Source organism: Gobius niger (assembly GCF_951799975.1).
Source record: "Gobius niger genome assembly, chromosome: 21".
NCBI classification, from domain to species: Eukaryota; Metazoa; Chordata; class Actinopteri; order Gobiiformes; family Gobiidae; genus Gobius; species Gobius niger.
The window spans coordinates 21,723,702-21,749,797 of NC_136872.1; the positions used below are offsets into that span (position 1 = coordinate 21,723,702).

Here is a 26,096-nt window from a genome sequence, read left to right on the forward strand (position 1 = left end):
CATAGAGGCATGTCTCAGCGTGTCCCTGCTCCGCTCAAAGTCCTTCCAATCCACCGCTCGCCTCATCCTCTCTCCCCTTTTCCCTCTTTAGCGAAACGCGTGGATTACTGACCATTTTTACGCGCTGGATTCCACCGACATCCCTCGCTCCAAATCGGACTTAACCTCGTTTTACTGAAGGGAAAAAAAACCCCACTCTCTCTCCGCGTCCGACCATGGGTTTCTACGGCACGCTCAAGCTCATCTTCTACAAAGTGAGTATCCGCATTTACGCGTAATGTTGCGGTCTGTGATCTGAAGAAATGCAGTGGGTTTTGACGGTTCCTTGCGCCATGACGAGGCGTTTTTTCCCCCTCCCGGTGGCACTGACAGCGCAGCAGAGGAGGCGCGTACTCGTGTGTGTGCGTGAGCCACTGCGGATACGGGGAAAAGGCATCCCCCCCTCTCCTCTGCGTCCTTCCAGCGTCTCCTCGATGCTAAATCGCTTTTACGCATATTCGCACGATGGCATTTTGTACATAGGGGACAAATCCGCGCGTAAAGATGGCCTTAACCTCTGCAGTTTCGCTGTTTTATGGTGCAGAAATACGTCTCATCCTGGCGTTTTTACGTGTTGCATTTGCCCCAAACAGTGTCAAATTCGTGGACAATTTATCGGTTTAGCGCCTGTATCGAATCGAGATTGCGGTGCTTTACGTGCTCGATATATGGTCTTTTCAACAACACGATTTTTCCTTGTTAAAAAAAAAAAAAGGAAAAAAATGGGCACTTTGTATACATTTTTTTATTATTTATTTTATTATCAGTGGGTTTCGTGTTATCACTTTGGTATTTTATCAGATCTTGGTTTAAAGTCGGTGTGAAGTGGACATTTGTATGGCTTCTCATGCTTCATACCTGTCATTCCAGGGTTTAGCCGACAAACCCTTCCTTCCGTCCACAGAGCCAACGCTTTTTACTTTGCTGTTGCTTTTTATTTTGTTTGCCTGTTCACATATAAGGCTGTTCTTTTATGCTGAAGCAGTTTAACGAGGCAAACCTTTGTGATTTTTCTTGTTTTATCTCAGGCTTAGTTTATGCAAAAAGCCAAACAGAACTCTATTTCTTCCAGTAGCTCTAAAAATTGTATCGTTATTGTAGTCCTGGGACATATACGCCCCCCTGCCGCCATATTGGATCACGTTTTTAATGCAAATAATGTCAGTTGAAGTCACAAAGCTAGAAGGTCCCGGGTTCGATTCCCGGGTGGGGCCTTTCTGTGTGGCGTTTGCATGTTCTCCCCGTGTCTTTGTTGGTTTCCTCCGGGCACTCCAGTTACAAACATGTGCAATAGGAATGAATGATGTGTGTGCGTGAATGACTACTGGTGGTTATATGTGTGCAGTCACGCTAAGGGCAAATATTGTGATTCGATTTGCAATTTTTGTATTTGATACATTTATAAGCATTAACTGATAAAATTATGAGTGAAGGAAATTACGTTTAGACTTTAGTCATACAACATTTTCTTGCTTAAATTGCCCCACATTAGAACAATACACAATAATAATCTGCTTTGAAAAATATTTGGCTTTATGTGGACAGCGCCCTCTTCTGGAGGAGTTTCCCCGACATTCAGAGAGTACCTCTGGGGGACAGCCACGTAACTAAAATAAGTCCGGGATGGAATAATAGAGCGTCTGTTAGAGCTGAATGATATGGACAAAGCAAAAGTGTCACATCTCAATATTCATGCCAGATTTCTCGATATCGATACGATATAACTATGGGTAAGGTGAAAACCAAGAATTTTTCCGAAAAATAAAAACATAATACAAAAGAGTGCAGTTTTATTGAAGAAAATCTGTATCGTTTAAATCTTGCTTTTTGATTTTGATGTTTTGAATGTTCATATCTCGATATTGATACAATAACGATATATCTTTCAGCCCTAGCCTCTATCTAAACCAGGGGTGTCCAAACCTTTTTCCTGTGGGGCCGCATACACAGGGTGAAGGGCCATAGATCGGTGGTTAGTGCCGCAAAATCTTTGACTAGCAGAGGCGCCCACACCTTTATTTCTGCTCAAAACCTTAATGCCAGCCCTGTCTCACAGTAAAAGGTTAGTTGTTTGGTTAGAATTGTGTGGAATTATTACATTTCAAATAAAAAGGACTATCTCTGATGATGTGTCCCGATTCAGCAAAAAGGCAGAGGGCCACCAAAAATTGGTCTGAGGGCCGCATTTGGCCCCCGGTCCGCACTTTGAACACCCCTGATCTAAACACTTTAGAATCTGCTTTTTGGAAACTCTGACCTTTTATCTGTTTTAGCTGAACCTCAGATCAGTGGCTGGTGAACATCTATCACTCAAATGCCAGAGAGACAGAAAAATAAACCCTCAGCCTCTTGACATTAGGCTATTGCAGTCGACAAAACCTCGATTGTGATTTGATGTCGATAAACCTAGTCACCTAGTCAGTCTACCCCAGGGGAAACTGAAGCCACATCTTACCTCCGTGTGTGGAGTGAATGAAGAACAAATCTCTGACACTGAAGCGCTTTGAGTGACTTGTATCATGTGAAAAGCACTATATGAATAAACTTCTATTCCATTCCAAAGCTACTACCTGTTCATCTATCCCACCCGTCTCACCTTTTTTGGACGACAGTGAGACAGTTGGTAGTCTCATTGGATTGGAAGGTCGAGGGTTTGAATCCCACCACCCGAAGGTGCCCACTGTCGTCGTGGGGAAAGACACTTCACCCGCCTCGCCTCCAGTGTCTGCGTACATTGGTGTATGAATGAGAGAGTGAATGGTTTCTTACTGTAAAGCGCTTTGTGCCTGATGAAGGTAGAAAAGTGCGATATGAGACCATTTATCATCGACCATTTTTACTGCCACAGTGAAGCAACATGAGTTACTCCAACCACAGGAGACGGCACAAAACACAGCAACATCTCAAAGCATAAACATAGCTAGTATTTTGCTTAATATACTAATGAATGCTCAGGGGCGCCGCAAGAAATGCTGGGCCCCATGGAAACAAACATTTCGGGGAACCTTACATTTTGTACAGATAACCCAATAAACATACTCGTATATAATATGTTTTAATGATTTTAAGATTCATCACCCCAGCACAATAAAGGCTTTAGAAATGTAAATAGACAATTAGGATGTGGGAGGAGTGCCTTGCTCTTTTGTTTTTCTTTTGAGTCTTCATTCCCCAAACACCAAAGAGCACCCTCCCCCCAAAAAACACATTTTGTTATTGACTTCTTGAGCTCTTTGTCTAGTTTTTTCCAATACCTGTTTGTAAGTCAAGCATTTAACTTGTGGAGAAAAAAAGGGGGGTCTGCTCTTCTGGGCCTTATAAAAAGTCTTCTGGCATTTTGGTGTGGATGTGTTACAGAGGAAAAAGTCAATTTAGTTCAATTATGTAAATTCAAGCTTCTAGAGATGGATATTAATCAGTTTCTGCCGTCTTAAAGTCCATGGAAAGCTGTCTGTTATCCCCCAGTATGGAGCTGACTGTCCTGCGTTGCCATGGAGATCAAAAGTAATCTATAGCATCAGATAACATGCTGTATACGATGGATATAACAAAAACATCGACATATCGCCTTTAAAAATCTCCATTTTCCGTGTTTCTCTGTGGATTTGTGCCCGTTTAGATTCGTGAGTTTCATATTGAAGCGTCTTTAGTTCAAAGCCTCGTGTAATGCTGTCCAGAGATGAAGGATTTTCTCTGTTCAGAGTCAGGAGAAAGAAAAAAAAGTTGTTTTGTGTCTTAATCAAAAACAAAACAGTATCAACATCTGCGCAACAAATACCTCTGGGGACATGAAAGAAAGATCACAGCGGAACCTGGTGTTGGTTAAGTCCATGTTTTGTGCAGTTGTTGCCCCGTTTAGTCATTTTTTGGTCACTTTGCATCTGGTTTAGGTCCCTGTTTTCCCTAATTTTGACCACACATTCAGCTTTAAGCATCTAATTTTCTTCTGAACTGTGATATCTCCTCCAATGTAATAAAATATGGACAGATTTTTTGCATTTGTGGCATTTAGTTCCACTGTGTGCTTCCTGTATAAACCAGAGTATGCGTTTCATTCAATTTAAACAGGCGTTAAGACTAATTTCTTTGGATTTTTTTCTTTAAATTACTTCTAAAATCCTAAAAGCCGATGCTGCTTGAATCCCACCTCGTCCCTTCTCACGACCCCCCCGTCGTACTTGACAGCGGTGCGTTCAGGGCAGATGGACAGCGGGTTATTTCAGCGCCTGCCGTCCGGTGACATTCCTGTGATTTTCCACATTCCTCACTTTATTCAGGCTGGGCTCCGCGATGTGTTCGGGTGACTTCAGGGCCGTAGGCATTTGCAGCGTCAGTGCCCGGACACACAAAGGCATTTGTTTTGTTTTTTTTGCTCCTTTCAGTTTGTGTCAACGCCGAGCTCTACTTCAGTCGTGCGGCTTTAAATAAGTATGATGCAAGTTTATTTCCGCTGTTAGATTTGCTTAAGTACTGCATGAGTTTGTGAAGATTTTGTACTTTACTTTAGTAGTATTTTTGTTGATAACTTTCTACTTTTACTCCACTACATTTGAAGATAAATATTAGGGGTGTTGAAAAATATCGATCCACCGATATATATCACGATATTACGTCGCGTGATTCTCGTATCGATCCAAAAAGCGCCGTATCAATTTTTAAACATCTTTTTTGGGGGGAATATTCATTGCAGCGTCTCGCTTTGGTCCTGCACTTTTACTCCTGCCCACTAGATGGCAGCAGACCAAGAATCTAGTGAGATTCTTTTTTTTATTTTTTATTTTTTATTTTCCCCTTCCCTTGTTGGGACTACAGCCTGTTAGACTGGTGCGGGGATGTTGGAGTGTGAGCTTACCGTTTGACCCATCCTTGAAACAGTAGGTGGCGGTAATGCCCTAATATTTGGTGGCAAACCACCGGAATTATCCTTAAGAAGAAGAATCTAGTGAGAGTTAGAGAAACTCAGGAAGAGTTCTAGAGACCTGGATTATTACGAGAGTCTCCAGCTTTGTGCAGATGTGGCGGAGTTTGTCACGGCTGCGTTCGGAGAGGAGTTAGCTTCGTAGCATGGATTTAGCTTCGTAGCATGGATTTAGCTTCGTAGCATGGATTTAGCTTCGTAGCATGGATTTAGGGAGCCGAGGGAAAACTAAATACAGCTGCTCATATTGAACTTGTGTCTCGCCACTGCAGGACTACGACACAAGTTTAACATGAGCTGCTGTGTTTAGTTTCCCCTCGGCTTCGTTTGTGCTAATGCTAATGCTAAAAGATTTCTAAGAGATGAGGCTTTAGTCACTGTGATGCCCGTGTTGTCATTATGTCCCTGATCTACGAGTGACGCCCGTTATGGAGTAGATGAGGTTTTAAATACCCCGTCTGGTTTCATCTATAACTGTTTTTACTGATCTAAGGACTCACAACAATAGAAATACTAGAAAACCTGCATCCCCAGTTCAGTTGGCTTCATTACTGTTTCCAAGAGTCTGTTTTCCGTTCAAAGTTACATAATCACCATAAAACACCACAGCCACAAGCACATTAATCAAAAGCATTTATATCGATAGATAGATGGGTGGGTGGGTAGGTAGGTAGGTATAGAGATAGATAGATAGATGTACAGATAGATAGATAGATAGATAGATAGATAGATAGATAGATAGGTAGGTAGGTAGGTAGGTAGGTAGGTAGGTAGGTAGGTAGGTAGGTAGATAGGTAGATATAGGTAGATATATAGATAGACAGATTTATAGAGATAGGTCGATAGATAGATAGATAGATAGATAGATAGATAGGTCGATAGATAGGTCGATAGATAGGTCGATAGATAGAATGTATTTGACACAAATCTACAAAAGCTCCAAAGTCAATGAGTTTGCCCATGTGTTTTGTTCATTTTACTTATATATTTTTAAAGCCTTGAGATGCACACTCCAGAACAGTAGGTGGCGCTGTGCAGAGAAACTGTCAAATATCACCGATTCACATCAAAGAAGAATGTTTGTCCGCATCGTGTTGCCGCACAGAGATCGAATTCGGGCTCGATTTCCATGTTTTTGAAGCTCCAAAGTTCGATTAATGGTAAAAATGACTTTAGTTGCCGCCCTAGTCTCCGCCATCTGGTTTGATTATGAAGCTGAAACTTTGTCCTGCATAAAAATAGACCGAACCCACTACACACTACAGGCTTTGCATAGTTCTTTGCGTCCCTTGGCAAGACACTTCACACGTTCCTTGGCCTGTGATGGAAGGAGAGACGCCGTGTAACACTTCAGTATTTTTAGAATTAGCCCTCTCACAAATCCTCACATTTTCTTCGCTTCTTCTCACATTTTACTTCGAGGACAAATACTCAGTTCTTTCTAAGATCTGCCGAACTCTCCCAGACTGGCTGAATGTGTTTCTAAAGTTTGTTTGTTTCTTCCCTGAGCAGATGAAGAGGAAGTTGGACCATCCTCCCGACGGGCGACCGTTTCCTTCAGGGAAGAAGCACTGCAAAGGGAGCGGATATCTCAGGTACTTTGATGTTACATGTACATTTTTACATATTTCTGATATCGTTTCATCATCGTTATTGAGAAAATCCCCCATAATATTGAGATGTTAGTTTTTGCCAATGTTGCCCAACCCTTTTAAGTTTAATTTAAGCTTGTATCCTTCGCCCCCTCAGCCCGGCGAGTCTGGTGCCGGCCACGCCCACCACCTTCGGGGACCTGCGAGTGGCCAATGGGCTTTCAGCTCAGAGGAGGCGCGTCAACTCAGGCCCGCCCCCTACAGGCCTGCAGGAGTGGCTGCACACGTTTCAGGTGAGAACGGTTTATTCTTGCTCGGGGTCTCCAACCTTTTTTACCCGACGAGCCACTTTTACACAATATGAACATCGGAGAGCTGCTTATGTTCAAAAACACCTGTGGAAAATGCAACTTAGGTGAGAAAAGAATTACTTGCCAAGATGGTATTAGTTGAGTTTTGTCCTTATACTTTACTGTTTGAGTTTTGTCCTTATACTTTACTGTATTGTGTTCAGCATGTTCAGAACACACAGAAAATGCATCTAAAATTTGAGTTATCAAACGTGTAGAGATGTGGAAAGTCTTTGGCGAGTTACTGGTTGGAGATCCCTGTTCTAGTTACTCTAGTCTTGTCACAGTTTATTAATGCGAGACGCTGGAGGTGGAAACATCGACTTTCATGCAGTGTTCAGTTTTGAGGTTTTTGTGTTGTTTTGATAATGTTAAAGCCCCCCTGGTGTTTCCCAAACGTTCTCCCATCCAACTAACGACCAGGCCCTTCCCTGCTGAGCTCCTGAGGTCTGACGGGATCAGGCAGAGCAAAGGCGGTTTGGCCTCCTTTAACGTCTTTGTTTTAATGTCAAAGAAAAAAATAGACCAAACTGTCCCTTTACGATTTTGTTGACTTTGGATCATTCCCAACATGGCCGCCAAATGGTGCATATATATTTTTTACCAGGGACAGTTTTCACAAGTAGTAGTAATTTACAGTGCTCATGTGCAACTGTTCATTAATATGCATTGTCCCCATCAAAGAAATAAAATTCCACTATTGCAACAACATCTCTACTTCAGTAGCTCCTACAGACTCCAAATGTTCTCGCCTTAGAGGTTTTTTGCAGAAGGACATTTAAAAATCTAATCCTGAGCCGGATTTATTGAGCTTTGAGCCTCAAAAACGATTTAATTTCATTTATTATATTGCTCCTTACCTCAAGTGGAGGAGTTCAAGTATCTCGGGGTCTTGTTCACGAGTGAGGGACGGATGGAGCGTGAGATCGACAGACGGATCGGTGCGGCGTCAGCAGTGATGCGGTCGCTGTATCGGTCTGTCGTGGTGAAGAGGGAGCTGAGTCGGGGCAAAGCTCTCGATTTACCGATCAATCTACGTTCCCACTCTCACCTATGGTCATGAGATTTGGGTCATAACCGAAAGGACAAGATCGCGAATACAAGCGGCCGAAATGAGTTTCCTTCGCAGGGTGGCTGGGCGCACTCTTCGAGATCGGGTGAGGAGCTCAGTTACCCGGGAGGAGCTCGGAGTAGAGTCGCTGCTCCTTCACGTCGAAAGGAGCAGCTGAGGTGGCTCGGGCATCTGTTTCGGATGCCTCCTGGTCGCCTCCCGCGGGAGGTGTTCCAGGCATGTCCTAGTGGGACAAGGCCTCGTGGAAGACCCAGGACACGGTGGTGGGACTATGTCTCCGAGCTGGCCTGGTGTCGCCTCGGGGTCAGAACAGCTGGAGGAAGTGTGTGTGGATCGGGAAGTTTGGGCATCTCCGCTGAGACTGCTGCCCCCACGACCCGGCCCCGGATAAAGCGGAAGAAAATGAATGGATGGATGGATGGATGGATATTTATTGGTTTATTTGGTCGGAGCAGTGCCTGTTAATGAACACACATGGGTCTCGTGCATGTAAACAAGCCACACCGGACTGTAGCGCGTGCTCTCAAACACACTCTCATTCATCCTGGCCTATTGTACATGTTTTCAGTGGTAGGGGAAACCTGCACACACGGGGAGAACATGCAAACTCCTCACAGAAAGTCCAGGTGGGAAACCGAGCAAATCTTTGTAATTAATATATCAACAAAATACACAAATACATTTAAACCTGTGTCCGTGTATTATTATTTGACCGGACACAAAACTTACCTTTAAATTAAGATATAATTCCGCGCTCACCTGCAGTGTCTCGCCTTCTTCTCCGGCTCCTCCACAGACCCGTGTGTTTTATTTCCGTGTGTGTTTCCTCAGGCGTGGAGCGGCCCCGAGCGGCTCCTGGCTCTGGACGAGCTCATCGACCGCTGTGAGACGACGCAGGTCAAACACATGATGCAGCTGATCGAGCCGCAGTTTCAGAGGGACTTCATCTCGCTGCTGCCCAAAGAGGTGCGCCCGGGTCCAGGGGAGTTCATCCACAATGAGATGTTAGTTTTAAATCCGTTCTCCGGTGTGTTTGGCAGCTCGCCCTGTACGTGCTGACCTTCCTGGCTCCCAGAGACCTGCTGCAGGCGGCCAAGACCTGCAGGTACTGGAGGATCCTGGCCGAGGACAACCTGCTGTGGAGGGAGAAGTGCAGAGAGGAGGGTAAGGACGTGCTGGGTTAGGCAAGGCAAGGCAAGTTTATTTGTAGAGCACATATCATACACAAGGCAATTCAAAGTGCTTCACAGTTGCATAAATATAAGAAAACAAATACAATCAATAAAACATCAACATAGAATTAATCAATTACGGTAAGAGGCAAGAGTGTAGATAAAATACTTTCAGTTATATGCATTTTTAAGTCTTGTTTTGATTCGCTCTGTCTTGAGCACTATTTTTCTTGCTCGTTCACACAAAGTTACCTAACCTCTGTTTTTGTCGCTCCTTCTCCTCTGGACATCAACATAAAATTAATCAATTACAGTAAAAGGCAAGAGTCTAGATAAAATACTTTCAGTCATATGCACAGGCAAACAGAACTGTTTTCAGCCTGGATTTGAACATTGTCAGAGTTGAGGCCTGTCTCAGATCCTCATGAAGACTGTTCCAGATTTTAGCTGCATGAAACTGAAACGCAGCCTCACCGTGTTTATTATTGACTCTGGGAACCACCAGGAGACCCCTCCCTGAGGTTCTCAGGGCCCGAGATGGTTCATACGGCTCTAACATGTCAGAGATGTACTTTGGAGCTAAACCATGAAATGACTTGTACACAAGCAGAGCTGTTTTAAAGGGTTAGACCTCGGGAGGAGCAGAGGTGGGAATAGGTCCTTGTTTTAAAGGGTGTTATTCCGCTTTCATGTGTACAAACCACCTCATCTCGTATTATTCACTGGGAAATCATTTTGAGTTCCTGAGATACCCTTTCTCCAGAGGTACGTGGAGTGGGAAACCCCGCTCTGCGATCCAGAACTCCCTCCTCTCCGTCACATATAGAGTCTGTGGAATGTCCCTCCCCGTGTTTCTTATGTACGGCCTGTCTCTGAGCGGCGCATTGCAGCAGAGTCTGTAAAAGGCAGTGTTTCCCCGTGGGCTCCGAGCCACAAACTCTCCCTCCTCCTCCTCCGCTTTTATCCTTTCGCTCTCTAGCTCTCGATCCTGTCATATATTTATATATATATATACTGTATGTACACTGCTACTCTCTGTGCCTTTTAATGACCCCTTTTGGGATAAAAAAAGATTGATTCTTTATTTATCTATCGTTCTATCTCGCTCTCCTCTCCCTTTCTCTCTCCCTTTCACTCTCCCTCCTTCTCTCCCTTTCTATCTCCTCCCTTTCTCTCTCTCTCTCCTTCCTTTCTCCATTTCTCTCTCCTGTCTTTCTCTCACTCACCCTCCCTCTCTCTCTTTCTATCTCCTCCCTTTCTCTCTCTCTCGCTCTCCTTCCTTTCTCCCTTTCTCTCTCCTTCCTTTCTCCCTTTCTCTCTCCTTCCTTTCTCTCTCCATTTCTCTCCCTTTCGCTCTCCTCATTTTCTCGCCCTTTCTCTCTCCTTCCTTTCTCTCTCCTCTCCTTCCTTTCTCTCTCCCTTTCGCTCTCCTCATTTTCTCGCCCTTTCTCTCTCCTTCCTTTCTCTCTCCTTCCTTTCTCTCTCCATTTCTCTCTCCTTCCCTTCTCTCTCCTTCCCTTCTCTCTCCTTCCCTTCTCTCTCCTTCCCTTCTCTCTCCTTCCCTTCTCTCTCCTTCCCTTCTCTCTCCCTTTCTCTCTCCTTCCTTTCTCTCTCCTTCCTTTCTCTCTCCTTCCTTTCTCTCTCCTTCCTTTCTCTCTCCTTCCTTTCTCTCTCCTTCCTTTCTCTCTCCTTCCTTTCTCTCTCCATTTCTCTCTCCTTCCCTTCTCTCTCCTCCGTTTCTCTCTCCTCTCCTTCCTTTCTCTCTCCTTCCTTTCTCTCTCCTTCCTTTCTCTCTCCCTTTCTCTCTCCTTCCTTTCTCTCTCCTCCGTTTCTCTCTCCTCTCCTTCCCTTCTCTCTCCTTCCTTTCTCTCTCCATTTCTCTCTCCTTCCCTTCTCTCTCCTTCCTTTCTCTCTCCCTTTCTCTCTCTCCCCTCCCTTTCTCTCTCCCTTTCTCTCTCTCCCCTCCCTTTCTCTCTCCTCTCTTCCCCTTGTATATTGAAATTCCCCTTCATTCCTTTGTTTGATGGAATCTTAACACATAAACCAAACACCGCTGTTATTGTGGCATTAAAACTTCAGTGTCTGGTCATTAAAATAATATTCTCGCTTTAGCCAAACTACTCTTCACGTGTTCGTAGGTATCTCGGACTTGTCCCGCCGGAGGAAGAGCGCCTGTGCCAGTCCGTGGAAGTCGGCGTACATCAGGCAGCACCGCATCGAGACCAACTGGAGGAGCGGCGACGACAGGGAGCCCATGGTACTGCGCCTTTAACATTCAGAATAATTACACACACAAGACCTTCATGTTATCTCATTACCATCCTTTCATTATACTTCTGCTCGACATTTGAATTCTTCATCCCCAGGTGCTGAAAGGCCACGACGACCATGTGATCACGTGCCTGCAGTTCAGCGGAGACCTCGTCGTGTCCGGGTCCGACGACAACACGCTCAAAGTGTGGTCCGCCGTCACCGGGAAGGTACGGAAAACCTTAAGGCTCGATCAGCAAGAACCGGTTTAGTGCAATGGTTCATGTGCGGACAGTTGGCAAATCGACGAGTCCTGGAAACGTTTCAGAGGCCGTTAGCTTTTAACCATGATGAATTGTGAATGATCCAGATGTTTTCAGCTGTCGTAAACCCACATTGTGTGTCTGACCCCAAATTTCTGCTTTTTGTGGGGTCAGATACTCATCCAGTACCCACTAGGGCTGCACCATTAGCCTTTATCTAAAATGTAGAAGAGCTTGGTCGCTTCTAACTTCATCTGGGTTGGGTCCATGAGGAGAAGCTAAATGCTAACATGTTCGGTGTTTTTGCGTGACTGAGCGCACACGTAAAGACCAGACAGGTACACATCAACTCGTCTAAGCTCAGGTAAGAACAGTTCTCAGTATGGAAGAACGGAGGCCTGTTCCTTTAAGCTGCGTTTCCTTTTAACACCTTTACAGACAGTTTTTGACGTGAATATGAGGCAGATTTTCATAAAACGAGCTGTATTTTGCAGTTTGTGACTCAAATATATTATTAATGTAGCTGATCTGAGCTGTTTTTTTCCCTATAGGCAAACTATGCCAGGTGCATAGGCCCCCACAGCCAGGCCTATTTGACTCAAAGATGAGTTGAATCTGCAGTTACTTACAGTAACTCTGGTTCTCTGAATGTGCACAGTCTAAAATGAATTGGGCTAATTCTCAGTGGTCAGACAGAAATCACTGTTTCACTTAGTTTTAAATCAGCGGTTCCCAAACTGTGGGTCAGGGACCAGAGGTGACAGAATGTGACCATTTGCCATTTTAAAAAGTTGGGAAATAGACTAGTTGTCGTCCTACTAGTCCTACTAGACTGTGGCTTAACCACTAAGCCACAGTCTGACAGTGGCTTAGTGGTTCAAACACGGAGGGGCGGGGCCTGAATTGAGGTCATTATTTTCCCCTTCTGCCCTGCTCGACTGCACAGTGTTACTGACCGTAAATGGATTCGCTCTTCTTCTAACCATGTGACGCTACTGTAGGGCCCCTGTGTGGATTTTTGCTGAGGGCCCCAGAAGGGCCAGCACCGGCTCTGATGTAGTTTATCAAAACTACATCAAGTTTATCAAATCAAATCACAATATCTGTCAGAAAAATCTCAATTATTTATTTATTTCAAATGTATGCAGACAATTAGTCCTGGAAACTGTTGACAATTGACCATCACAAATTATGAAACATCCAGATGTTTTCAAATTGTGTATCTGACCCCAAATATCATTTTTTTTGTCGGATCAGATACATTTTTGTCACATTACTGTCATTTTTTCGTCAATTTTTTGTCATTTTTTTAAATCACATTTTTGTCATTTTTTCGTCCATTTTTTGTCAATTTCTTGTGACATTTTTGCCACTTTTTCATCAATTTTTCGTTGCTTTTTTGTCCATGTTTTCTCACTTTTTTGACACATTTCCGTCATTGTTTTCGTCTCAGTTTTGTTGCTATTTTCACAGCTTTTTTCCAGAAGCTTTTGGACTGGGGTAAAGCCAAACTGGAGAAAATGTGCTCAGTTCAGGTGGGAGTTAAGGGGTTGAAAAAGCTTGTTCACAGTTAAAATGTGAACAAAAGTGATGCCTTCACTACACGCCGGCTTTTGAGCGACTGCCTGACACTGTGAGGCCGGAGTTGTTTTAGCCGGGCGTGTCTCTGCTCTGTTTGCGGAGCGAGTTTCACTGAACCTTTGAGCAGCGCGGGCGGCCGGGGCGTTGAACCCTCGCACACGCGGCTGCAGCCGGAGTTTCGGTCGCATTCTTCAGCGGGACACGCCTCGGTCACGTTCGGGCTTGTGCTGAGAGAATGACAGCGCTCCAGGGAGAGGTTTCTGCTGACAGCTGAGGTTTTCACCGGGAGTTTGTTGGATTAGTTTGCTGGAAGTGCAATTATTCGGCTTTGAAGGGAGACACTGCAGGCAAAGCTTACATGATGACACATGAACGACCTGATCTTCATAAAAACGTGTTTAATGGCACTGATTTACCATTTCTACATAGATTTATCTGAGAAATTGTGACTTCAAGTGACTTTTTCAATAATAATTTGCTTGTCTGATTTATTGAGAAAAAACAAGACAAATTTGGATTTTTTTTCACTTTTAACTTTAAATAAACCAGATCCAAATTCACGTTTGAGGAAATCTTTTTAACCACTTAACCCCCGCCTGAACCGAGCACATTTTCTCCAGGTCGGCCTTCACTGAATCTAAGAGCTTTGTACAGCCTACAGGCCAGTGCCTCATTTGAAAGCTAAGACCCACAAAGCTGAGACGAAACTGAAACTGAGACGAAAACAATGACTTTGACAATGACAAAAAATTATACAAAAAATGACAGAAATGTGACAAAAAAAAAAGACAAAAAATGTGATAAAAAAATGACAAAAAATTTGATAAAACAATTTGACAAAAAAAAATGACAAAAATGTGATTAAAAAAATGACCAAAAAATGACAAAAAATTGACAAAAAAATGACAAAAATTTGATTAAAAAAATGACCAAAAAATGACAAAAATTTGACCAAAAAATGACAAAAATTTGATTCAAAAAATGACCAAAAAATGACCAAAAAATGACAAAAATTTGACAAAAAAATGACAAAAATTTGATTAAAAAAATGACAGAAATGTGACAAAAGTGTGGGGGGGGGAATGACAAAAAATGTGATAAAAATTTGACAAAAAATAACAAAAAATTGACAAAATTTGAAAAAAAAAAAAATGACAAAAATGTGATAAAAATGTGACAAAAAAATGACAAAAATGTGACAAAAAATGACAAAAAAGTTACAAAAATGAGTTGAATACCCAACAAAAAAATTATGTTGTTGCTGTTTTGTTTTTTTGTCGCGATTTCCCCCTCGTTTTTGTCTCACTTTTGTTTTTTTTCGTGGTTTAATCTTTGTTTTCGTCCCTTTTTTGTCACTATTTTGTCACCTTTTTTCAATATGTTTTTCTTCAGGTGATGCCAAACTAGAGAAAATCTGCTCGGTTTAGACGGGGGTTAAGAGGTTTACGAATACGTTGACAAAACAAAACTATTCATTTTAACCTTTTTTTTTAATTCTGTAGCAGCAATTATAAAGCCTGGCCAGACTAAATATCAGAAGTGATATTTAGTCTGGGGACCACCAATTCATTTTCTTGTTGGAGAGGTGTGGTTTACGATTATCCATGGCCGTTTATTGGGCTGAATGTCTATCTTATGTGTGACATATGAACACATAGTTTAGTTAAGTTTAGTTTGGTTCATTTGAGCAGCTACATTTTCCTAATATACAAATACACATTAAGCAGTCCATAGATGCTCAAAAGGAGTCGGCTGAAGCAAGAAGCTTATGAGCGCCTACCCCACATTCAACATAATAAACATTTACATTTCACAGTAATACGTGAGGACTGTATCCACAACAAAGAAGAAGTTTGCACACAAAAAAGAAAAAAAAGAAAAAGACGTTATCTATTCCCAAGTAGACAAGTGTCCTCAAAGGCATTTACATCAGAAGAAAATGAGATTTCATGACTGGAAAGCCATTCGCCATACATATATATATATCAGTGATCTACAGCACAAGTTGTATTAAATCTCTTTCCCCATTCACCTGCAGTGTCTCACCTAAAAATAGCCGGTTTAAAATGGCTAAAATGCTGAATCTCGAGTGTACAGTGAAAGCACCACAGGCTCAGTGATGTGTTGTAACCAGGACAGAGCTGCCATCAAGGCAATGATAGAAAATATATTTGTAAAAGTCTTTTATTCCCATGGAAAGAGGAGGTAGGGGATGTGAGGGATGTAGTGAGGGTTACTACAGCAACAGCCGCAGCACATCTCCCTGGCAACAGTTACTAAGAGACGGAAGAGCAGGAGGCTGTAGCTCTGAGATGGATGGAGACTGACGGCAACGCGTCATACAAGGGGAAGAAAACCTCTCATGGGCTCACGATTTAGACATTTTCTGGCAGAAGATAAACGTATTTATCACACACAAATAAAGTCGAGCCAAAATTGAGTCACTTTTCCTGAAACCAGTGTTAATTTTGACAACATATTTTATTTTAGTTTTAGTCTTAGTCTTTTGACTAAAATTTAATTTAATTTTAGTCGAGATTTAGTCAAAAAAAGCTTTTCAATTTTAGTCTAGTTTTAGTCGACTAAAATTGCAAGTAAATTTAGTCGACTAAATTTAGGACTTTGCGTTTAAAATATTCATTTACTCGTGGTCCTCGACTTCATGGAGCTGCTTCCACATTAATAAAGCACAAACCTGTTATTTGGCCGAGAATTTTAATTATATGAGGCTCTTTCAGACTGTCAAGAGAAATTTGGATGATTTTAGTCTCTCCTTTTTTCATTTTTATTTAGTCTTATTTTAGTCGACTAAAATATCTGGACATTTTAGTCATAGTTTTAGTCTCATGAGAAAGTTTTAATTTAGTTTTAGTCCAATTTTAGTCGTCAAAAATATCACTTTGACTAAAATTAAGACTAAATATTTTAGTCGACAAAATTAACACTGCCTGAAACAGCAGCACATTGTTCAGGAGAAGTGAAAAATCGGCACTCAGCGCTAGCGTTAGCATACGTAGCATGAAGCTTGCGTTAGCTTCCTGGTTAGCAGTGGTTAGCTAAGTATTTATGGGCCGTTGAACCACTTTGCTCCTCTCCATGTCTCTGTGTCTTTATTTAGCAGAAGAGAAAGTGTTCGAAGCAGCCAGAAAAAAACTGACTTCTCCACCATTGATTTACAAATGCTGAATTATGAATGTATTTTTCTACTGAATAAAGATACAGAGACATGGAGAGGAGCAAAGTGGTTCAACGGCCCATAAATACTTAGCTTCCTGGTTAGCAGTGTCTGTTTACGCAAGCTTCATGCTACGTATGCTAACGTTAGCGCTGAGTGCCGATTTTTCACTTCTCCTGAACAATGTGGACTCAATTTTGGCTCGACTTTATTTGTGTTTGATAAATATGTTAATAGTCTGCCAGAAAATTGCTAAATTGTGAACAGCCTGAATTAAGCACATGATGATTCCCAAAATATAGTTCAGAGGCCACTTTTATTTGCTAATTATTCTCTAAAGTTAAATCTGAAAAGGTCTGTACATTCATTAACCTCTTACCACCCGCTTAAACCAAATGCCTTCTGTCCTCTTTGGCTATTATATAGGCCTGTGTAACACCTCATTTGAAAGCTAAGACCCACAAAACCGATCTTTTTCCTCGTGTTGTTGCTTTGATGTGTCACCTTTTGTATGTTTTTTTCTTCATTTTTGTCTCTTTTTGTCACATTTTTGTTGAATTTTTGTCACATTTTTGTTGATTTTTTGTTGAATTTTTGTCACATTTTTGTTGAATTTTTGTCATTTTTTGTTGAATTTTTGTCACTTTTTGTTGAATTTTTGTCACTTTTTGTAAAATTTTTGTCACATTTTTGTTGAATTTTTGTCACGTTCATTGCGTTTACATCCTTGTTTTTCTTCTCATTTTTTGTGGCTATTTTGGTGCTTTTTTTCCCAAGAAGCTTTTTGATTAAGGTAAAGCCAAACTGGAGAAAATGGGATCCGTTCAGGTGGGAGTTAAGAGGTTAATGATTTCTACCGAGGCTTTGACCTAAATGTGGTTGATGGGTTGACTGAAAACATCTGGTTCATAATTTGCTATGTTTGATGGCTAATGCTAACGGCTATAGGAAAAACACATTGAGCAGGCCTAGCTGGCTCGCTAACCGTCCCCCATGTATTCATTGCTTGTTAGCTCGTGAAGTAGCCTCCGTCTGTAGCGTCGCCGTTGCCTCACGCCGTCCTCTTCTCTCTGTCGTCCAGTGCCTGCGGACGCTCTCCGGTCACACGGGCGGCGTGTGGTGCAGCCAGATGTCCGGCGCCACTGTGATCAGCGGTTCCACCGACCGCACGCTCCGGGTGTGGGACGCGGAGAAGGGCGAGTGTGTGCACACGCTGTACGGGCACACGTCGACCGTCCGCTGTATGCATCTCCACGGCAACAGGTAATTCAATATCCTACGTACAAACTTTTATTCTTGATACACTGAGGTAAGACTATATCGCAACAAAAGATGGTATTGAAGACTATTTTATCATATTTTACTACAAAACTTTAAAGAAATATAGAAACCACAGTAATCTCTTGTTTTTAAAAGTGTGTATTAAAGGAATAGGCTATATGCACAGTTGTACCATGTGACGTCTTCCTGGACACTCAGCCAGACCTGGACTTCCTGTTGGTGATCGTTTATGGTCACAATTAGCAGGTCTCACACAAATATAGAGAAGCTCAGGATCTGGTTAAAGACGACGAGTCACTGATGGAGTCACAGAAACGTGTCACCGTCCCCATCATGTTCACTGTGAATCCAGCCCCAAAGGAAACGCCAGCTGTCGTGAGGGGCGGAGCTTTGATCTTAGAGCTAAAGGCTAGTGTTGAAAAATGATAATATAACATGTAAACAAGTCAATATTATTTAAACTACTAACAGGACGATTCTTTTTTGCGCAACTCGTTCAAAACTTTGCGCTAGTTTTATTTTTTATTTTGTGTTAGCGACTTCACTGGAGGCTCAAGACAAAAACATCCACCGTTATGAACACAGAGTTTCCTCCAGTGAAGTTGTTACGTCTCACGTAATATTTTCTAACCTGCTCCAGTCACATCTTAACTTTTACTCGCTGTCCTTTACCAAATCTTAAGCTATTGCTTCATTTCTGTGGGACCTGCTCATTTTTAATGGGAAGAGATAACGGACAAGAAGGACAGCGTCTGGCTGACTGTCCAGGCGGAAATCACGTGGGGTCACTGTGCATAGAGCCCATAGGCCACTGTTTTACATACTGAGATATGTTCTTACCTAACCTTAGCCGAGTTAATATATCCCCGTCTGGTCTTTGTCCGTGCGCTCTGTCAAGCAAACGGAGCACATACGCAGCCTCTCCCACATGTCATATAGCTCCAAAAAAGCTCACGATAGAAGCTACCAAGCTCTTCCACGTGTTCCCTATTTAAATAAAGTTACGTGAAGGGTTTTCAAGCGAAGTATATTTACACAGAAATGTAGCATGTCGATTTTATAAGCAGATAAAAAGGGGGACTATATTGTGAGGCGTAATGATACGAGGAGCACAGCGTCCGCGCAGTAACTCCTAAAGACTTCCCCCGCTCACTTCCGTCAATAACCTTTAGGATAAAAAACTAAAGCATCTCCCCCTCTCTCCTCAGGGTGGTCTCGGGCTCGCGGGACACCACCCTCCGCGTGTGGGACGTGGAGAGCGGCCGCTGCGAGCACGTGCTGACGGGCCACGTGGCGGCCGTTCGCTGCGTGCAGTTCGACGGGCGGCGGGTCGTCTCCGGCGGCTACGACTACATGGTCAAAGTGTGGGACCCCGAGAGCGAGACCTGCCTCCACACGCTGCAGGGCCACACCAACCGCGTCTACTCCCTGCAGGTGACAGGAGAACCATGACGGGACGGGGGCGGGCGCTGGACGGGACGGGGGCGGGCGCTGGACTGACCCTGTGTTTTTGTATCCGCAGTTCGATGGCGTGTTCGTGGTCAGCGGGTCTTTGGACACTTCTATCAGAGTCTGGGAGGCGGACACAGGTGCAGATACACGTCATTCAGAACTTTTAACGCCTTAAATGTTCAATAAAGGTTCAATACTCGGCCCAAAGCTGTTTTTATGTGAAGCATCAAAGAAAACAAAAGTGGTGCTATGTGCAGATGAAACCACACTCCAGTTTTCAGGCAAGAATCTACAGCAGCTGATGGTTGAGGTGAACATAGAACTTCAAACTGAACTAATGGTATTTGGAGAAAAGAAAATCGATGGACAAATTACCATAAATACTGAAGTGATTGAAGGAGTAGACAAGTACAGTTTTTTGGGAGTCGTCCTCGATCAAAAACTCCCACAAAACTAATAAAAAATTCAAATTAGCCAAGAGCATTGCACTAATAGGGAAAGTAAAACATATATTGGACAGAAAATCCCTATATATTCTTTATTGCTCTCTTGTATTGCCCCACATAGACCCTTTAATTGTTTGTAAACATTCCGGGCTGAGCTGGAGGCAGGAAGTTATTCCTAGATTCCTATCTATAGATACAGATTCCATCTCTGGGATCGCCCATATGGTCATTTTTGAAAACAGTTAAGGGGGAAAACAATTTTGAAAAATGTATATTTTCTCTAATTATTCAAAAACTACTGTAACAAATGCTGAAATATGAACATAGTTTCTACTAAGTAATGATACAAAGACATGGGGAGGAGCAAAGTGGTTCAACAGCCCATAAATACATAAATAACGGAGAATGCTAACTTGATGCTACATGTTAGCATCGGGCCAATGCTAACGGTTAGCTAGCGCAAGCAACAACTGCAGTTTTTTCACTTCTACTGAACAATTTTTTGTGAGAAAATATCCATATGGGCCCGATTTACACTTGACTTTATTTGTGTGATAAATAAGTTGATATTCCACCAGAAAATGGCAAAAAAGTGTTTCTCTAAAGATTCTATTTTCCCCCTTTCTATGACGAGATGCCGTCTGTATCCATTGTAGCTGTTGTCATAGTTACGATAAACAAATGTTTAACTGTTGTTCTGGCACCTTAAGCCACAATAGGACCACATTTTTTTGCTTTAGTTTTACACTTATAATCGCTAGTTTTAGTTTAATCTTATTTCTCTTGATCTTGATCACTTCCTGCCTCCAGATGATGTCACTGATGATGTCAGCAGTTAAAGGGTCTATAACTTATGGTATTGAAGTCTGGGGAAATACTTCTGAAAAACATATAAACACTCTTATCGTGCTACAGAAAAAAGCTAAAAAAAAAAAAAAAAAGCAGACAAAATCAGCTTCCTTCAAATATTCAGAAGATGTTCAGTAATAGAGATGAAAGATACGATCTTAGAAGAAAGATTAACCTTAAATAACAGCTGATCCACAACTCCTTAAAGAGTCTGTTCCTGCTGAAGGGGCAGATCTTTGGAATGACCAAGATGAGGAACTTAACCTCTTAACTCCCACCTGAACGGAACCCATTTTCTCCAGTTTGGCTTTACCCTAATCAAAAAGCTTCTTGGGGAAAAAAGCACCAAAACAGCTACAAAATATGAAAAGAAAACAAGGATGTAAACGCAACAAAAAAGTGACAAAAATTCAACAAAAAAATTACAAAAACTCAACGCGAGGAAAAAGATCAGTTATGTGGGTCTTAGCTTTCAAATGAGGCGTTACACAGGCCTATATAATAGCCAAAGAGGACAGAATGCATTTGGTTTTGGCGGGTGGTAAGAGGTTAAAGTTAGCGCCTCATTTGACCAATTCAAACATAAAAGTAAAGAAGCAATATTAGACCAATAAGCTAATGTGAAACCATGACCCAAACCGTTGTCATTATCAACCAAGTAATTGTATCAATGAAATGGAATGAATGAAGTTATGTTTGTTAATGTGTGAGGGGGAGGCATTTATAAATTATCTTCTGCACTGATCCAAATACCTGTCGACGCCCTCTTTTCGCCGTAATCCCGTAGGAGTGCATTTCAGGCTGAACTGATTGTCTTTTGCACCCCTGCAGGTAACTGTGTGCACACGCTGACGGGACACCAGTCGCTCACCTCCGGGATGGAGCTCAGAGACAACGTCCTGGTCTCCGGGAACGCAGACTCCACGGTCCGAGTGTGGGACGTGCGGACGGGACAGTGTCTGCACACGCTGCAAGGTCAGGGCTCAAACGAACAATGGACCGACGCTGTGTGCTCGCTAGATTTAGCATTAAAGCTAAAAATCTTGGCAAATAATGGCATTGATCAACCAACGTCTATCAGAATGGAAATATTATTGTTCCAAACTCATTCAATTGCAGTTTTGGCTGAAATTTGTAAAAAAAATGACAAAAATGTGACCAAATGTGACAAAAAAATATAAAAATGTGACAAAAATGTGATAAAATTTGACAAAAAAAATGACAATAAATAAAATACCCAACAAAAAAATTCTGGAAAAAAAATCTGATGACGTGAGGAAAAGGATCCTCTCGGTTCAGGTGGGAGTTAAGAGTTAAGTGTGTGTATAAACATATCTTCAATAACGTGTAAAAATAAACAAGAAACATAAAACACCTTGGTAATGGTGGAGTGGATAACTAGGAGAGATATGTAATTGTGTTGTTTTTATTTTATCTGATGATTTTTCTGTTTTGTCTGTTTGTATTACTACTACTATTTATTTACCGGTAGTTTGATTTTGCTCAAATATAATCCAGAATTAAGTTAATTTGCCTTTGATTTGAGCAACTCATTCCATGAGGCTGTAGTTTTAATGTAAACCGGGGGTAGGCAAGTTTGCTCGGTCAAGGGCCGAGTTTCTTCATTGTAAAAAGACCAAGGGCCGAACCTGACAATTTTAGCCAAAGGTAAAGCTTACAAATGCCAGTGCTCTGCATAATATTTGGTGATTGGAAATGTTTAAGTCATTGACAGTATTTCTCACATCTTTACAGTACTTAACCCCTTAAGCCAATGCATTTTCTCCAGTACGACCTTTTCCCCAAATCTAAAAAGCTTCATCAAAAGATCGACAAAAACACACAAAAAAACGGGAAAATTGTGGATCCGTTTTGACGATCTTAGCTTTCAAATGAGGCGTTACTTCTATAGGCTGTAAGCTCCAGTTGAGAGGCTTTTTAGATTTGGGTAAAGTGAATGAAAATGTGCTTGGTTAAGGCGGGGGTTAAAGTACCTCTGATTTGTGTAAAGTTATTTCTCAAATTCATCTTGAGGGCCAAAGGTGCTATGCTAGAGGGCCGGATTTGGCCCCCGGGCCTGACGTTGCCTACCCCTGATGTAAACCACGTCTCTCGTCTCTCAGGTCCGAACAAGCACCAGTCGGCGGTCACCTGTCTGCAGTTCTGTCGGGGGCTGGTTCTGTCCAGTTCGGACGATGGCACCGTCAAACTCTGGGACCTAAAGACCGGCGCCTGGGTCCGGGACGTGGTGGCGCTGCAGAGTCGAGGATCAGGTCAGTGCATTTATACATATAAGGCGAGGCGTAGTTTTACAGAAGTTCCTTGAACCTACTTTGCCTGGCCTGACAAAAAGAAGAACCGTGTGGACAGCTCCTCGCAGCCGATCATTTCACTATTTTACCCACATCGGTCCAATCACACACCGAGAGGCGGGACTTCATTCCCAAAGAGGCAAAATAATTAGAAAAAAAAATTTAATCCCTATAACCGGAGCAAGAAACAGCGTTCGAAGCCCCTCGTAAATAAGGACGTTTTTGGAAAGGCTTCCTGACACTTGTTACTGCGACTTATCTAGTGTTGTTCTGATTGGTTGATGCCGTCTGTCGATCACGCCCACCGGGGAATTATTGAGCTCACGCTGCTCCCAGAGTACAGGTGTCTTCCGCATGACGTCACGCCAACTAAGTTCCTCCATCTTGACGGGACACATGCTCATGAACTCCAGATAAACTCACACCAACGTTTCATTTAAAATCTACATTTCAAAACCGCTGAAATGCCTGAAACGTGTTGCGCAGTTTGATGCAAATTAGTGGTGTCAGAATTTCTCATGTCTTTACTCTTTTAATGGGGTCTCATTGTACTTTTCAATCGGATTTCTCATCAAATGATTAGCTTATTGAAAACTGCTGTAGCATAGAAGGATTTACTGTCAATGTGAGATTTACTGTTTGTTAATCTGTGAAAGAGCGATCTATACAACAGGCTGGGTGTGTTTTACAGTATTATTAGCCTGCTGGTTTAGCGAAGTGTCAAGTAACTTACTCCTGACAATGAGAATATCCTTTCTTTTTGGTTGCCATACAGATGTATTCGATACCCATCCTGCAGAAAGGCTTTTATATGCTTTTAATGATTTTCCTGTGTATGAAGACGGAAAGTCTATGAAGAAACTATGTACTATGTAAATATCGCCAAACTCGAGTGAAGGGATGTTGACCGAGAACTTCACGTCAGTAAATAACTCGGCCGGAAGCGTGTCTGGGTTTGTAATATCCAACAATGACAGTTTGTTTGCGTATCGAAGTGCGGCATTTCCTTGTAAGTGAGTTGTAACAGATGTAGGTGAAAAAACGCTGCATAATTGTGTGGAATCGCGATCGTTTTCTGTTGCATTCGCCATTTTTGTTTCCCTTCAAAATGTCGCGCGCTTGCATTTCTAGTCACGTGACTGGGAGACGCCTACAGTATATGTCTTTGAAATCTATCTATGAGAAAGCATGTAGTTTGGCAGGCCAGGTTTCCTCATGTTCATGTCAGTAATTTAAAGCAAAAGTTTCAAATTGATATCGCACACACAAAAAAAATCCCTTTTCACCTGCAGCGCCTTAAAGGAATAGGCCACCGTTTTTATATACGAAGATATGTTCTTACCTAACCTTAGTCGTGTTAATATATCCCCGTCTGGTCTTTGTCCGTGCGCTCTGTCACGCAAACGAAGCACATACGCAGCCTCTCCCACATGTCACATAGCTCCGAAAAAGCTCACGATAGAAGCTACCAAGCTCTTCCACGTGTTCCCTATTTAAATAAAGTTACGTGAAGTGTTTTCATGCAAAGTATATTTACACAGAAATGTAACATGTCGATTTTATAAGCAAATAAAAAGGGGGACTATATTGTGAGGCGTAACGATACGAGGAGTAAAACGTCTGCGCAGTAACTCCTAAAGACTTCACCCGCTCACTTCCGTCAATAACCTTTAGGAGTTACTGCGCGGACGTTTTACTCCTCGTATCATTACGCCTCACAATATAGTCCCCCTTTTTATCTGCTTATAAAATCGACATGTTACATTTCTGTGTAAATATACTTCGCATGAAAACACTTCACGTAACTTTATTTAAATAGGGAACACGTGGAAGAGCTTGGTAGCTTCTATCGTGAGCTTTTTTGGAGCTATGTGACATGTGGGAGAGGCTGCGTATGTGCTCCGTTTGCGTGACAGAGCGCACGGACAAAGACCAGACGGGGATATATTAACACGACTAAGGTTAGGTAAGAACATATCTCAGTATGTAAAAACGGTGGCCTATTCCTTTAATTCACAGGTAAAATGGCGGTAATTATAGCACAAGCTTGTGTGAATGAAGTGAAAAGCTGCTGCTGTTTGTTTTTGATGAGGGAATAATGTCAGAACTTGGTTAAAAGCTTAAAAAAAGAGTTTATTTTGCATGATGTGTCTCCATTAAATGATTACATATGAACCAATCACGTGTCTCATTTGTGGTCAGGTGGCGTCGTCTGGCGAATCCGAGCGTCCGACACGCGCCTGGTCTGCGCAGCCGGCAGCAGGAACGGCACGGAGGAAACCAAGCTCCTGGTTCTGGACTTCGACCTGGACGAGAATCGGCAGAAGGAAGCGGAGTGACGACCAAAACAAAACACAGAAACTAAAACCGGGACGTGGGCGGAGCTTTAACTGCGAAAAACAAACTTCGGAAATTAATTTAAACTTCTTCTTCTTTGACCAAAGTCGTGGAAATGTCCCCGAATGTTACGACAACACAAACTGCTGGAGACTTTATCGTAAAACAGACACATGAATGTTCAACGCGTCCTGGATGTACATGTCTTTTAAGAAACATTACTCTGTGAAGCCGAAAAGTCGTTGAATGTAAAAAAAAAAAAAAAAAAAAGACCAACACGAAGCTGCTAAACCAATGACGACTCCAATCACGAGGCGACGTTTAGACGAAATCCCAGAGTCCGGAGCGTGAAAGACAAAAAAAACACCTTTTATTTCAAGTCTGCGGCTCAAGGTTTCGCTCTAAAAAATATTAAAGGCTTTTTTTTTTTCCTTTAGAGCTGCTGTGAACAAAACGCTTCGGCTCGAGTTACTGTGAAAACCATTTTTGAAAACAGCTTTTTATACAAACATGTTAAAGACAAAAGATGGAGGGAGGAAAGGTTTGGCCACGCACTTCACTGGGGGAAGCCGCGCTGAAAAACGAGAAAAAGATCAGAAAGCGCCGTCGAGAGTTTAAGAGAAAACGAGGGGCGAGTGTTTTTAATGGAAACGGAAAAAGCTGCCATTATAGAAGAAAAGAGGATACATTTATTGCCAAAATGTTTGATGGAGAAAGTGCCAAAACAATGCGTATAGATTACAATGGATTGTGCCAAATTAAAGGCCCTGTACCTGGTTTCACTTCAGGTTTACGATCAATTAAAGGGACTATACGGAGTTTAAAAATGTTAAAACTATGTATTTTCCTCCCCCTACATGTTCCAGCCATGTCCTAATAGAAGGAGCTCAGACCTGTTCACCACAACCTGCACTGTCACTCAGAAAGGTGTTACTTTGGGTCTGAATTGCCGTCATGCACGAGCTTAATATAGAAGGTGCAGTTACACGTATGACCTGAGGTGGCAG

The 26,096-nt window shown here is 42.4% G+C and overlaps 1 protein-coding gene across 1 annotated transcript; it reads left to right on the forward strand.

The window, feature by feature from the left end:
• LOC306980508 (F-box/WD repeat-containing protein 7-like) lies at positions 1-25,105 on the forward strand. The gene is made up of 13 exons (XM_079579935.1): positions 1-254; positions 6,470-6,552; positions 6,707-6,842; positions 8,803-8,937; positions 9,012-9,135; positions 11,282-11,400; positions 11,510-11,623; positions 17,494-17,675; positions 18,902-19,127; positions 19,216-19,282; positions 21,272-21,415; positions 22,564-22,713; positions 24,955-25,105. Exons 1-13 carry the CDS (start codon positions 216-218, stop codon positions 25,089-25,091), a joined length of 1,656 nt encoding a protein of 551 aa, XP_079436061.1. The 5' UTR covers positions 1-215; the 3' UTR covers positions 25,092-25,105.
• Positions 25,106-26,096: the final 991 nt, after the last annotated feature.